At 47.1% G+C, this 15,663-nt stretch overlaps 1 protein-coding gene across 4 annotated transcripts in view; it reads left to right on the top strand.

The window, feature by feature from the left end:
• Positions 1-15,663, top strand: part of ARHGAP6 (Rho GTPase activating protein 6) — a 369,834-nt gene that overhangs the window by 340,237 nt on the left and 13,934 nt on the right. For all 4 annotated transcript variants that reach the window (XM_075336511.1, XM_075336514.1, XM_075336513.1 and 1 more), the window contains exon 11: positions 11,111-11,364. In XM_075336511.1, the coding sequence (XP_075192626.1) occupies positions 11,111-11,364 (254 nt within the window). The remainder of the gene's footprint in view (positions 1-11,110; positions 11,365-15,663) is intronic.

Genomic DNA, 15,663 nt, shown 5'->3' with positions numbered 1-15,663 from the left:
AGGAGGTGGGTAGTAAAGTGACGTGTACAGGAAGAGGATTCCTTCTGTCAGTAAACACAGAAGCGTGAATCCTCCTGGTACCGTCACCGCCGCTTCCACCTCCAGTCCTGTGCATGTCAGCTGCTGTGCGGCCTCATGTATGGGCAGGAGGTGGAAGCGGCTGCGAAAACAAAAGTGAACAGTAGAAAAAAAATGTCATACTCACCTGACTGCAGGGTCCCGATGCCATGCCCGCTCCCAGCTCCTCCTCCCGGTACCGCCGCTCTGGGTGTGTGCAGTCTCCCCAGGTACGTATGCCTGCAGGATGCAGAACCTTGTGATGGATCACCTGATGCAGTCACCTGACGCATCAGCTGATCGTAAGTCTCGGGGTGATGCCAGCGGCCGGCCGGTTTAACCTATCAGCGGATGCGTCAGGAGACTTCATCCCTGATTACCGGCAGCTCCTGCAGCGATCGGACAGGATCAGACTCGCTGCCGGTAATATGCACATAAGTGAGTATTTTTTTTTTTTTTTTTTGCACCGATGCATCTGCTGATTGTATAAACGGCTTTTATACAATCAGCTGATGTGTGATGTGATTCAGGCACTTGAAGAGGACACATCATCTGATCACTTTGCCTTTCAGCAAACCGATCAGATGATATTGGATCGGGATTGGACGGCGCGGGACCCTGACTTAGGATTACTGTGGAGGGGGGTTCTTTATTTCAATAAAGATGGAGTCACTAATTGTGTTGTGTTTTATTTCTAATAAAAATATTTTTTCTGTGTGTTGTGTTTTTTTTATCTTTACTAGAAACTCATGGTGGCCATGCCTAATATTGGCGTGACACCATGAATTTCGGGCTTAGGGACAGCTGATAATATACAGCTAGCCCTAACCCCATTATTACCCAGTGAGACACCCGGCATCAGGGCAGCTGGAAGAGTTCGATACAGCGCCAGAAGATGGCGCTTCTATGAAAGCGCCATTTTATGGGGTGGCTGCGGACTGCAATTCGCAGCGGGGTGCCCAGAAAGCATGGGCACCCTGCACTGTGGATTCCAATCCCCAGCTGCCTAGTTGTACCCGGCTGGACACAAAAATTAGGCGAAGCTCACGTCATTTTTTTTTTTAAATTATTTCATGAAATTCATGAAATAATTAAAAAAAAAAAGGGCTTCTCTATATTTTTGGTTTCCAGCCGGGTACAAGTAGGCAGCTGGGGGTTGGGGGCAGCCCGTACCTGCCTGCTGTACCCGGCTAGCATACAATAATATGGCGAAGCCCACGTCATTTTTTTTGTTTGGGGGGGCAAAGAAATCCTGCATACAGTCCTAAAAGGAGGATGCTGAGCCTTGTAGTTCGACAGCTGCTGTCTGCTCTCCTGCATACACTATTGGATGGAGGATGCTGAGCCTTGTAGGTCTGCTCCCCCTGACTCTCCCTCCAGCATACAGTCCTGGATGGAGCATGCTGAGCCTTGTAGTTCTGCAGCTGCTGTCTGCTCTCCTGCATACACTATTGGATGGAGTATACTGAGCCTTGTAGTTCTGCAGCTGTCTGCTCTCCTGCATACACTAGTGGAGAATGAAGAACATATTGAAGAAGGAAATGACATCAGACCTTTTTTTTTTGTTCACTAAAAACAACGAAAAACGGAAAATAGTCCGGGGGAGAAGTGGTTAAAGATATGGAAGGAAAGCATGTCAAGGCTAAGAGGAGCTTTTAAGCTCTCCGACTATGGTCAAAAAAACGCAGGGTTCACACACTGCGTTTTTTTGGCGCTGCGTTTTTGTGCGTTTTTTGCGGCAAAAAACGCACAAAAATGCACCCGCATCAAAAAAACGCGTCAAAAAACGCACGCGTTTTGCCGCGAATTGGTGCGTGTTTTGCTGCATTTTTGCTCACTGCGTCTTTATGCATTTTTTATCAGTGAACAAAAAAAAAAGGTCTGATGTTATTTCCTTCTTCAATATGTTCTTCATTCTCCACTAGTGTATGCAGAAGAGCAGACAGCTGCAGAACTACAAGGCTCAGCATACTCCATCCAATAGTGTATGCAGGAGAGCAGACAGCAGCTGCAGAACTACAAGGCTCAGCATGCTCTATCCAGGACTGTATGCTGGAGGGAGAGTCAGGGGGAGCAGACCTACAAGGCTCAGCATCCTTCATCCAATAGTGTATGCAGGAGAGCAGACAGCAGCTGTCGAACTACAAGGCTCAGCATCCTCCTTCCAGGACTGTATGCAGGATTTTTTTGCCCCCCCAAACAAAAAAAATGACGTGGGCTTCGCCATATTTTTGTATGCTAGCTGGGTACAGCAGGCAGGTACGGGCTGCCCCCAACCCCCAGCTGCCTATTTGTACCCGGCTGGGAACCAAAAATATAGAGAAGCCCTTTTTCTTTTAATTATTTCATGAATTTCATGAAATAATTAAAAAAAAAATGACGTGAGCTTCGCCTAATTTTTGTGTCCAGCCGGGTACAACTAGGCAGCTGGAGATTGGAATCCACAGTGCAGGGTGCCCATGCTTTCTGGGTACCCCCGCTGCGAATTGCAGTCCGCAGCCACCCCAGAAAATGGCGCTTTCATAGAAGCGCTATCTTCTGGTGCTGTATCCAACTCTTCCAGCTGCCCTGATGCCGGGTGTCTCACTGGGTAATAATGGGGTTAGGGCTAGCTGTATATTACCAGCTGGCCCTAAGCCCAAAATTCATGGTGTCACGCCAATATTAGGCATGGCCACCATGAATTTCTAGTAAAGATAAAAAAAACCACAACACACAGAAAAATATTTTTATTAGAAATAAAACACAACACAATTAGTGACTCCATCTTTATTGAAATAAAGAACCCCCCTCTGCAGTAATCCTGGGTCAAGGGTCCCGCGCCGTCCAATCCGGATCCAATATCATCTGCTCGGTTTGTTGGAAGGCAAAGTGATCAGATGATGTGTCAGGTTCAAGGCCTGAATCACATCACACATCAGCTGATTGTATAAAAGCCATTTATACAATCAGCAGATGCATCGGTGCAAAAAAAAATACTCACTTATGTGCTGATTACCGGTAGCTCCTGGAGCGAGTCTGATCCCGTCCGATCGCTGCAGCAGCTGCCGATAATCAGGGATGAAGTCTCCTGACGCATCCGCTGATAGGTTAAACCGGCCGGCCGCTGGCGTCACCCCAAGACTTACGATCAGCTGATGCGTCAGGTGACTGCATCAGGTGATCCATCGCCAGGTCCTGCATCCTGCAGGCATACGTACCCGGGGAGACTGCACACAGCCGGAGCGGCGGTACCGGGAGGAGGAGCTGGGAGCGGGCATGGCATCGGGACCCTGCAGACAGGTGAGTATGACATTTTTTTTTCTACTGTTCACTTTTGTTTTCGCAGCCGCTTCCACCTCCTGCCCGTACATGACGCCGCACGGCAGCTGACATGCACAGGACTGGAGGTGGAAGCGGCGGTGACGGTACCAGGAGGATTCACGCTTCTGTGTTTACTGACAGAAGGAATCCTCTTCCTGTACACGTCACTTTACTACCCACCTCCTGCATTTATAGCTGCGTTTTTGGTATTAGAAACGCACCAATATGCACCAAAACGCACCTATTTGCATTTCTCATTGCGTCTTTCAACATCCCATTGCACTCAATGGATGAAAAGCGCAGTAAAAAACGCGGGAATAATTGACATGCTGCGATTTTGTGGGCAACACAAAAACGCAGCTGAAAAAAAAACGCTCTGTGCAGACAGCAAAAATGAAAACTCATAGACTTTGCTGGGGAAGCAAAGTCATGCAGCTTTCTGAGCAAAAACGCACCCGAAAACTGTGCAAAAACGCAGCGAAAAACGCACTGTGTGAACTTACTCTAATGAAGAGACAGAGACCCAGATTCCAGTGATGTGTCACTTACTGAGCTGTTTGCTGTCATTTTGATAAAATCAGTGTTTTCTCAACTGCAGAGCTAGCAGTTATACAAAGCTCATGAATATGCTGGACTACCTGGCAGCACACCAAGTAGTCCTCTAATGATAATCTACTGCTGATTAATCAGTGATATTATCAAAACTACAGTAAGCAGCCCAGTAAGTGACATCGCTGGAATTAGTCTCTCTGCCTCTACATTATGCTACTCTCGATTAGGTGGCAAAAACCTGGTGACAGATCCTTTTAATATCCAAACAAACTAAGACTTAGCCGTGTTTTACACGCTGCGACATCGCTAGCAATTGCTAGCGATGTCGAGCGCGATAGCATCCACCCCCGTCGTACATGCGATATCTGGTGCTTGCTGTCGTTGCGAACATTATCGCTACGGCAGCTTCACACGCACATACGTGGTCGGCGACGTCGCTGTGACGGCCAAACAATCCCTCCTTCAAGGGGGAGGTGCGTTCAGCATCACAGCGACGACACTAAGCGGCTGGCCAATAGAAGCGGAGGGGAGGAGATGAGCGGGACATAACATCCCGCCAACCTTTTTCCTTCCGCATAGCCGGAGGACACAGGTAAGGGGATGATTGTCGTTCCTGCGGTGTCACACACAGCGATGTGTTGTGCTGCAGGAACAACAAACAACATCGTACCTGCAGCAGTAACGACATTATGGAAATAAACAACGTGACACATATCAGCGATTTTTTACGCTTTTGTGCTCGTTCATCGTCGCACCTAGGATTTACACATTGCGATGTCGCTACCGCCGCCGGATGTGCGTCACTAACAACGTGACCTAGACGATATATCGGTAGCGATGTCGCAGCGTGTAAAGCCCGCCTTATTGTATTAGATTTACTAAAAAAAGCCACAATGGCAGAAGAAATCATTCAAAATCACCGTGGGACTCATTAAAAAATTTATATATTCAGCTTGTAAAATTCTTGTCACTCCCTTTTCTACAAGTATTATCCCGCTGCTTTGATTCTTGCTTAGAACATGAATTTGCAATTCAATGTACTTTCAGAATCTCAAGGTATGCTATTGGAAAGATTCTGCACCCTTACTTGCTAATATGTTTTTCTTTAGTTATGTTAAAAGCTACTGGCAGTCTGTCAGCACAAAACGAGCGCCAAAACTAAGCACACCTTGTCAGGGACATAACCCTAATAAAAATTGTACCTTTAGAACGCAAGTCTATTTCTGTATTTACCCCACATCGTTCATTTTTCAATTGTACTAATTAAAGCCCCATTCACACATCCTTGTTTCCAGTACGTGTGGTGTCCGTTTTCACAGACTGGAGACACGTTTGCACGCATACTCATTGAAAACTCTGTTGATTTTTGTCCGTGTTTTCACACTGACCTGACCGTATGTACATGTGATCCAGACGGAGACGTCCGTTTTTCAGCGTCAGCACGGATGACAAGGGCTAGTAGAAGTGTATGGATCTGTGAGAAATACACCCCTCATATTTTTGTAAATATTTTATCATATCTTTTTCATGGGACAATACTAAAGATATGATATTTTAATACAATGTAAAGAAGTCAGTAAAGGTGAGTAGAAACAGCCGGGCACTGCAGCCACAGGTAATTACTCACAGATCGCAGTTCTGCTCAAAAACAGACTGCCAGCAGTCCCCGGTGGTGCTCAGCCGGCATGGCAGGAGAAGTCAAATGAATCCATAAAAGAAAGAAAGGCGGCACTTCACGATGGGGTTCTGCAGTTTTAATGTGTAATTGTAAGGAAATTACAATATGGGGAGGGGGGAGTGCAGGTATGCCGGACAACGGCTGTTTCGCACTGAGGCAGAGTGCTTCCACGGGTCCAACAACTTGGACCCGTGGAAGCACTCTGCCTCAGTGCGAAACGGCCGATGTCCGGTGTACCTGCACTCCCCCTCCCCATCCATGTTGTAATTTCCTTACAATTACACATTTGAATCGCAGAACCCCATCGTGAAGTAAAGTAATCAGTGTACAGCTTGTATAACAGTGTAAATTTGGTGTCCTCTCTAAATAACACACAGCGATTAGTGTCTAAACTGCTGGCAAGAAAAGTGAGTACATTCTTAAGTGAAAATTGACAGATTGTGCCCAAAGTGTCAATATTTTGTTCTCAAGCACTGCCTTAACAGTTCAATAGAGCTTCACAGGAGCTACTGGAATCCTCTTCCACTCCTCCATGATGACATAATGGAGCTTGTGGATGTTAGAGACTTTGCTCTCCTCCACCTTCTGTTTGAGGATGCCCCACAGATGCTGAATAGGGTTTAGGTCTGGAGACATTCTTAGCCAGTCCAGCACCTTTACCCTCACTTTCTTTAGCAATGCAGTCGTTTTCTTGGAGGCATTTGGGGTACTTATTATGTTGGAATACAAATGGAGGGGATCATGCTCTGCTTTAGTAAGTCATAGTACATGTTGGCTTTCATGGTTTCCTCAATGAATTGTAGCTCCCCACAGCTGGCAACACTCATACATCCCCAAATCATGACACTCCCACCATCATGCTTGACTGTAGGAAAGACACACTTGTCTTTGTACTCCTCACCCGGTTGACACCACACGTGCTTGACACCATCTGAACCAAATAGGTTTATCTTGGGTTCATCAGACCCCAGGACATGGCTCCAGTAATCTATGTCAGATGAGACCAAAAGTGAATTCTGGTGGATGTTAGAGACCTCATGATCCTCCATTTTCAGTTTGAGGATTCCCCAGAGATGCTCTATTGTGTTTAGGTCTGGAGGCATGCTTGGCCAGTCCAGCACCTTTACCCTGAGTTTCTTTAGCAAGTTGGAATACTACCCTGCGGCCCAGTTTTTAAAGGGAGGAGATCATGCTCTGCTTCAGTATGTCACAGTACATGTTGGCATTCATGGTTCCCTCAACTGTAGCTCCCCACAGCTGGCAGCACTTGTGCTGCCCCAAACCGTGAAACTCCCACCACCATACTTGACTGTAGGCAAGACACACTTGTCTTTGTACTCCTCAACTGGTTGTCACCACACAATCTTGACACCATCTGAAGCAAAATAAGTTTTTCTTGATCTCATGAGATCACAGGACATGGTCCCAGTAATCCATGTCATTAATCTGCTTGGCTTCAGTAAATTGTGGGCTTTCTTGTGCATCATTTTTAGAAGAGTCTTACTTCTAAGATGATAGCTATACAGAGCAATTTGATGCAGTGTGCAGTGTATAGTCTGAGCACCGCCAAACTGGACCACCACCCCTTTAACTTCCGCAGCTATGCTGGCAGCACTCATCCACCTATTTTGAAAAGACAACCTCTAGATATGAGCATGTGCAGTCATCTTCTTTAGACCATAGCAAGGTTTATTTTGAATGGAATCTGTTTTGTTAAATCGCTGTATGGTGTCGGCCACAGTGCTGCAATCTCAGTTTCAGGGTGTTGCCAATCAACAATTCTTTTTCTTCAGCTCCTCTCAGAAATCTTTGCCATGAGGTACCATGTTGAGCTTCCAAATGTCCAGTGACCAGTGTGAGAGAGTATGTGAGAGATAATACAAAATTCAACACACCTGCTACCCATTCACACCTCAGACCTTGTGACACTGATGAGTCACACGACACCCGGGAGTGAAAATAGCTAATTGAGCACAATATAGTCATTTTCATTTAGTGGTATATATATATATATATATATATATATATATATATGTATATATATATACAGTACAGATCAAAAGTTTGGACACACCTTCTCATTCAAAGAGTTTTCTTTATTTTCATGACTCTGAAAATTGTAGATTCACATTGAAGGCATCAAAACTATGAATTAACACATGTGAAATGAAATACTTAAAAAAAAGTGTGAAACAACTGATAATATGTCTTATATTTTAGGTTCTTCAAAGTAGCCACTGTGACATATCAACCGGCTGTAATACAAAGGGCCAGTATGTTTTGCAGAAGCATGGGTGCTCTGCAATGTGAAGTTGGCTGGGACCTGTGGTTCCATAGGATTACATTACATGCAGAGCCATGGAAGGGTGTGTGATGCTGATTACACACTCCTTACCACCTGTGGGTGTGGCTCCAGGGGTTAAAGCAATCCTGTCTCTGAACCTAGGTGGAGTGTGTCTAGGGCAGTCTAGATAGAGACTGGCTCTAGACCTCCAGTGTGTGTGCTGGAAACAAGTGAGAGCAGAGCAGGGAGCTCTGGGTGTATCAGCCTGTGTGGAGGCTGAACACAAGGCTCTGAAATTGAGCCTGAGTTAAGACTGAGGTGAGTTCAGCCAGGCCAGGGCTGTAGGGCTGAATCTCTCTGGGAGGAGAGACAGACAGGGGTCTGCAGAGAGCCCTGGGTGCTGGAAGGAACCTTGGCTAGAGCTGCACGCTGGCAGGAGCCAGAGAGTGGGGAAGTTGCCTAAACTTCCACTGTGGACTTTATGTTATGTGTTGGACTTTGAGGATCAAGCCAAGTACTGACATCTTTCTGTTGTGTGACCTAGTATGGTTTATTTGAGCTATTAATAAACCATATGGTCTGTTAAAGAGACTAATTGTTCCGGTGTGCATTAATCCCGATACCTGGCGTGTGGACCCCATACACTCGGGGCCCACATCGTTACACCACCTTTTGCTTTGATTAGTGCTTTGCATACTCTTGGCAATCTTTTGATGAGCCTCAAGAGGTAGTCACCGGAAATGGTTTTCACTTCACAGGTATGCCCTGTCAGGTTTAATAAGTGGGATTTCTTGCCTTAGAAATGGGGTTGGGACCATCAGTTGTGTTGTGCAGAAGTCTGGTGGATACACAGCTAATAGTCCTACTGAATAGACTGTTAAAAATTGGGAAAACTTTGAAAGTGTTCCCAAGTGCAGTGGCAAAAACTATCAAATGCTACAAAGAAACTGGCTCACATGAGGACCGCCCCAGGAAAGGAAGACCAAGGGTCACCTCTGCTGCGGAGGATAAGTTTATCCGAGTCACCAGGCTCAGAAATCGCAGGTTAACAGCAGCTCAGATTAGAGACCAGGTAAATGCCACACAGAGTTCTAGCAGCAGACACATCTCTAGAACAACTGTTAAGAGGAGACTTTGTGCAGCAGACCTTCATGGTAAAATAGCTGCTAGGAAACCATTGCTAAGGACAGGCAACAAGCAGAAGAGACTTGTTTGGGCTAAAGAACACAAGGAATGGACATTAGACCAGTGGAAATCTGTGCTTTGGTCTGATGAGTCCAAATTTGAGATCTTTGGATCCAACCACCGTGTCTTTGTGCGACGTAGAATAGGTGAACGGGTGGACTCTACATGGCTGCTTCCCACCGTGAAGCATGGAGGAGGAGGTGTGATGGTGTGGGGGTGCTTTGCTGGTGACACTGCTGGGGATTTATTCAAAATTGAAGGCATACTGAACCAGCATGGCTACCACAGCATCTTGCAGCGGCATGCTATTCCATCCAGTTTGCGTTTAGTTGTACCATCATTTATTTTTTAACAGGACAATGACCCCAAACACACCTCCAGGCTGTGTAAGGGCTATTTGACTAAGAAGGAGAGTGATGGGGTGCTACGCCAGATGACCTAGCCTCCACAGTCACCAGACCTGAACCCAATCGAGATGGTTTGGGGTGAGCTGGACTGCAGAGTGAAGGCAAAAGGGCCAACAAGTGCTAAGCATCTCTGGGAACTCCTTCAAGACTGTTGGAATACCATTTCCGGTGACTACCTCTTGAAGCTCATCAAGAGAATGCCAAGAGTGTGCAAAGCAGTAATGAAAGCAAAAGGTGGCTACTTTGAAGAACCTAGAATATAAGACATATTTTCAGTTGTTTCACACTTTTTTGTGAAGTATTTCATTCTACATGTTTTAATTCATAGTTTTGATGCCTTCAATGTGAATCTACAATTTTCAGAGTCATGAAAATAAAGAAAACTCTTTGAATGAGAAGGTGTGTCCAAACCTTTGGTCTGTAATATATAGATATATATATATATATATATATATATATATATATATAGTATATCAGGGGCAGACACAGGCTTTGCCATTGTTTATTGTTGTCAAGCCATTACTTTGACCAGTGTGCAGGGGGCAAGTGTTTTTTAGCAGCTAGCCACTTTTGCCTGTAGGGCCCTGTGCCGCTGACCAGGTTATTTCCCCTAATCTATCCATAAATATCCATATACTTATCTATCTCTATACATACTGTACATATAAAGATTCCTTTTGTACCACATTAAAGCATTTTTTTGGTCTTGTCAGTCACAACAATCCTTGTTTTATCCTTCTATGGTGAAGGTCTGCAACCCTCATCCTCCAACATTATATCTGCTCCCTTTAGCTTTACTGCATTCCTCCTTATTTTCTGCAAGCAATTACGCCTGATGACCGGATCTCCTCGGCTCTTCTCTTCTCCCCATTTCCACTGCGTGCCTATATACTTGTGTAACACACCTCCACGAAGCACTGTTTGTCTTTCAGGCTCCTAATTGGAAAAATACTTGCCATTGCCATGACTTTTATAGATTTCCTGTTGACCGGAAGATAATGTTCTTAAGCAGTATACTTGATTTTTTTTATACTTATTTAACAAAAATATATATTTTTTTATAAGCATTGTAACTATGTGTTTATTATTTCACTGTAGATCTCATAAATATTCAATGCATCTGATATATTTCATTAGTGAAATGCACTATATTTGCTTATAAACTGTGTATACTGTATGTCAGCTTGGGTCTAATGAGTGTCACTAGGAGACTGTTTAATAATGTTATCTGCAGCTTTGACATTCTTGAACTTAGTATTTTTTTTTTATTGTAAATTGTTTATTCGGCATTATGCATAACTGTATATTATCATCCATTGTTCAATACGTTTTTTATTAGTTAAATTCAAATTAACTTGTAGAACTTGGCTGCCCCCTAGTGGCTGTTTCTAGGTATAATATTATATGCTTTGTTAAATCATCATATATGCATATGTAGTAAAGAGGGGTAGGAATTTTCATTAGTCAACTAAAAGGTACCAGAGAGCTCAACATATGATCATCAAATGATTTTGAATCATCATAATCAGCGAACGTATGATCAGTGATGTATTTTATACGCGTACATATACAGATGTAAACTTATTATAATGATTGGCTGCCTTAATCCAAGACTACTAACTGGGTATATGTTTTTTTTTCCAGGAGCCCTGAACTATTGAGATCTGAGGGTTCTTTTTCAATTGACGGAAGACACTCATCTACGGACTCCAATAAAGCATCCAGTGGTGATGTATCTCCATATGACAATAATTCCCCAGTACTATCTGACCGATCCGCAACTGCAAGGCAGGAAAATAGTTCTGAGAAGATTCTAAAGGCAGCTGATCACCAGACATTAGTTAGTCATTTGCTCTCCAAGACAAAGGAAAATGCATCAGCTCCGTGGTGTCCAAAAGGTATGTAGTAAATTTACAAGCTCTGTACAGGGGTACTTGTGATCTACCCATTCATTGCAAAACCAGTTGGGTTTGGAGTTAGGCTGCCTCATACATAGAAATTGATCATACTGGAAAAATGGAGTTCCCATACATAACTTAAAACAGTCCCAATCGTAAAGTGATGGTTGTTAGGAGTTTGCCAGTGCCCAAGTATTATATATGGACACCTACCAGATTTTTTGGACTATAAAGGCCGCTTTACACGCTGCGATCTTGCTAGTGAGATCGCTAGCGTGCATACCCGCCCCCATCGTTTGTGCGTCACGGGCATATCACTGCCCGTGGCGCACAAAATCGCGCGGAACCATCACACATACTTAACTGCATAGTGACGTTGCTGTGACCGGCGAACCGCCTCCTTTTTAACCCCTTCACGACCATGGACGGAAAGATCCGTCCTTGTGCCCTGGGCCTTAACGACCAAGGACGGATCTTTCCGTCATGGCGGAATCGCGGCACCGGAGCCTCCGGTGACTGCAATATGTTAACAAAAACCGCAGATTCGGGGAGGAGGGGACCTGTTCCTGACCTTAGGAGGGGTGGTGCCTCCTCCCCGGACCTACGGAGGCTGTGATTGGCTGACGAACGCCGCTCAACCAATCACAGCCACTGTAATGTTCCAGCCATTTAAAATGACTGAAACATTGAAATCTAGCCCTGGCCAGTGCAGCTGTAGCACTGGCCATTGGCTGGAGCTGGGTGACCTCACTGGATCACCCTCCCCCAGCTCCAATGCTCTGATTGGAGAGATCGGCCTTGTGACCGATTTCTCCAATCACAGTGGACCTGTTGCCGGTGACCGCCCCCATCAGCTTCACTTGTCCCTGCAGCACGCCAGCACACACAGTGAGTGTACACAGTGCAATGGCAGGGCGACAAGCTCCGGTCCCATGCTGTTATGAGACCGGAGCATGGGACCCGGAAGTTGCCGCGCTGCCATTGCACTGTACGAAAAGCGTCCCGATCCGCCGCCGCCACTGCCCTCCGCGATCTGCCACCTTTCTCCCCGATCTCCTGCCCGCACCCTCACCCCCACACCTCCCGATCCGCTGCCGCCGCCGCCCTCCATCTGCCACAGTGCCACCGCTCCCCCCAATCTGCTGCCCGGCTCCTCACCCCTTGTGATCGTTGCCCGGCCCCTCACCTCCGTGCAGCAGATCGGAGGGAGCGGTGGCACTATGACAGATGGAGGAGGACAGGGATCGTGCACCCTGTCCTCCTCCATCTGTCATAGTCCCACCGCTCCCTCCGATCTGCTGCCCGGCCCCTCCCCCTCGTGATCGGTGCCCGCCCCCTCCCCTCCGTGATGTGCTGCTCGCCCCCTCCCCTCCGTGATGTGCTGCTCGCCCCCTCCCCTCCATGATGTGCTGCTCGCCCCCTCCCCTCCGTGATGTGCTGCTCGCCCCCTCCCCTCCGTGATGTGCTGCTCGCCCCCTCCCCTCCGTGATGTGCTGCTCGCCCCCTCCCCTCCGTGATGTGCTGCACGCTCCCCCCACCTCTCACCCCCGTGGTCAGCTACCCGCCCCCTCCCCTGTCACCGCCGTGATGTGCGCCCCCTCCCCTGTCACCGCCGTGATGTGCGCCCCCTCCCCTGTCACCGCCGTGATGTGCGCTCCCTCCCCTGTCACCGCCGTGATGTGCGCACCCTCCCCTGTCACCGCCGTGATGTGCGCTCCCTCCCCTGTCACCGCCGTGATGTGCGCTCCCTCCCCTGTCACCGCCGTGATGTGCGCTCCCTCCCCTGTCACCGCCGTGATGTTCGCTCCCTCCCCTGTCACCGCCGTGATGTGCGCTCCCTCCCCTGTCACCGCCGTGATGTGCGCTCCCTCCCCTGTCACCGCCGTGATGTGCGCTCCCTCCCCTGTCACCGCCGTGATGTGCGCTCCCTCCCCTGTCACCGCCGTGATGTGCGCTCCCTCCCCTGTCACCGCTGTGATGTGCGCTCCCTCCCCTTTCACCGCCGTGATGTGCGCTCCCTCCCCTGTCACCGCCGTGATGTGCGCTCCCTCCCCTGTCACCGCCGTGATGTGCGCTCCCTCCCCTGTCACCGCCGTGATCTGTGCTCCCTCCCCTGTCACCCCCATGATCTGTGCTCCCTCCCCTGTCACCCCCGTGATCTGCTGTCCACTCTCCCTCCACCTCTCACCCCCGTGATCTGCGCTCTGCTCACCTGTCTCCCCCGTGATCTGCGCTCTGCTCACCTGTCTCCCCCGTGATCTGTGCTCTCTCACCTCTCACCCCGTGATCTGCGCTCCCTCACCTGTCACCCCCGTGATCTGCTGTCCGCTCTCCCTCACCTCTCACCCCCGTGATCTGTGCTCTGCTCACCTGTCTCCTCCGTTATCTGTGCTCTGCTCACCTGTCTCCTCCGTGATCTGCGCTGCGCTCCCTCCCCCACCTCTCACCCTCCCCGATCTGCTGCCTCCTTCATCTCCTGTGATCCAGCTGCCTAGATCCATCCTGTAGGGTAACTATCCCCAATCTCACCTCCCACTCCCCTTCCCACCCATCCCCCCCCACCCGCCCCCTCCCCCCATCCTCTGCCGCTCCTGCATCCACTGCGCCCTCTCCCATCCGCCCCCACCCTATCCCAGCCGCCGTCTCACAATCACAGATGCTCCCTTTATATGCCGCTGCCCCCCCATCTGCTGCCGCCCCATCTGCCGCTGTTTTTTTTTTCTATGCCATGGGGGTCTAGTTTCGAAAATGGGGTCACATGTGGGGGAGCTCCACTGTTTCGGCACCTCAGGGGGTCTCCAAACAGCATGGAATACGCTAATTATCCCAGACAATTTTGCGTTTGAAACGTCAAATGACGCTCCTTGCCTTCCGAGCCCTGCTGTGCGCCCAAACATTTGAGTTCCACCACATATGAGGTATCTGCGTACTCAGGAGAAATTGCACAATACATTTTATGGTGCAATTTTTCCTGATACCCTTGTGGAAAAAAAAGCTACCTGGTTGAAGTAACAATTTTGTGGTAAAATTTTTTTTTTTTATTTTCACGGCTCAACTCTATTAACTTTTGTGAAGCCCCCAGAGGCTCAAAGTGCTCAATAAACATCTAGATAAATTCCATGAGGGGTCTAGTTTCCAAAATGGGGTCACATGTGGGGGAGCTCCACTGTTTCGGCACCTCAGGGGGTCTCCAAACGCAACATGGAATACGCTAATTATCCCAGACAGTTTTGCGTTTGAAACGTCAAATGACGCTCCTTGCCTTCCGAGCCCTGCTGTGCGCCCAAACATTTTATTTCCACCACATATGAGGTGTCTGTGTACTCAGGAAAAATTGCACGATACATTTTATGGTGCAATTTTTCCTGATACCCTTGTGAAAAAAAAAGCTACCTGGTTGAAGTAACAATTTTGTGGTAAAAAAATGTTTTTTTATTTTCACAGCTCAACTCTATTAACTTTTGTGAAGCCCCCAGAGGCTCAAAGTGCTCTATAAACATCTAGATAAATTCCATGAGGGGTCTAGTTTCCAAAATGGGGTCACATGTGGGGGAGCTCCACTGTTTCGGCACCTCAGGGGCTCTCCAAACGCAACATGGTGCGGCTAACGATTCCAGCTAATTTTCTGTTCAAAAAAGTCAAATGACGCTCCTTCCCTTCCGAGTCCTGCCGTGCGCCCAAACAGTGGTTTTTCGCCACATATGAGGTATCTGCATGTTCAGTAGAAATTGCCCAACAAATTTTGGGGGTTCATTTAATCCTGCTACCCTTGTGAATATGCAATATTTGAGGCTAAATTAACATTTTTGTTGTAAAAAGTAAAATGTTCATTTTTTCCTTCCACATTGCTTTAGTTACTGTGAAGCACCTGAAGGGTTAATAACCTTCTTGAATGTGGTTTTGAGTAGCCTGAGGGGTGCCGTTTTTGGAATGGTGTCACTTTTGGGTGTTCTGTGTCATGTAGACCTTTCAAAATTGCTTCAAATGTGATGTGGTCCCTAAAAAAAGTGGCTTTGTAAATTTTGTTGTAAAAATGAGAAATTGCTCATAAACTTTGAACCCCTATAACTTCCTTAAATTTTTTTTTTTTTTTCCCAAAATTGTTCTGATGTAAAATAGACATGTGGGAAATGTTATTTATTAATTATTTTGTGTCATATGTCTCGTTGGTTTTAGAGCATAAAAATTCAAAGTTTGAAAATTACAAAATTTTCAAAATTTTCGCGAAATTTCCGTTTTTTTCACAAAGAAATGCAAAAAATATCGGCCTAAATTTACCACTAACATGAAGCCCAATAT

This window comes from Anomaloglossus baeobatrachus, chromosome 2 (assembly GCF_048569485.1).
Source record: "Anomaloglossus baeobatrachus isolate aAnoBae1 chromosome 2, aAnoBae1.hap1, whole genome shotgun sequence".
NCBI classification, from domain to species: Eukaryota; Metazoa; Chordata; class Amphibia; order Anura; family Aromobatidae; genus Anomaloglossus; species Anomaloglossus baeobatrachus.
Note: the sequence above shows the minus strand (reverse complement) of the source record. Positions and strands in the feature narration are given on the sequence as shown.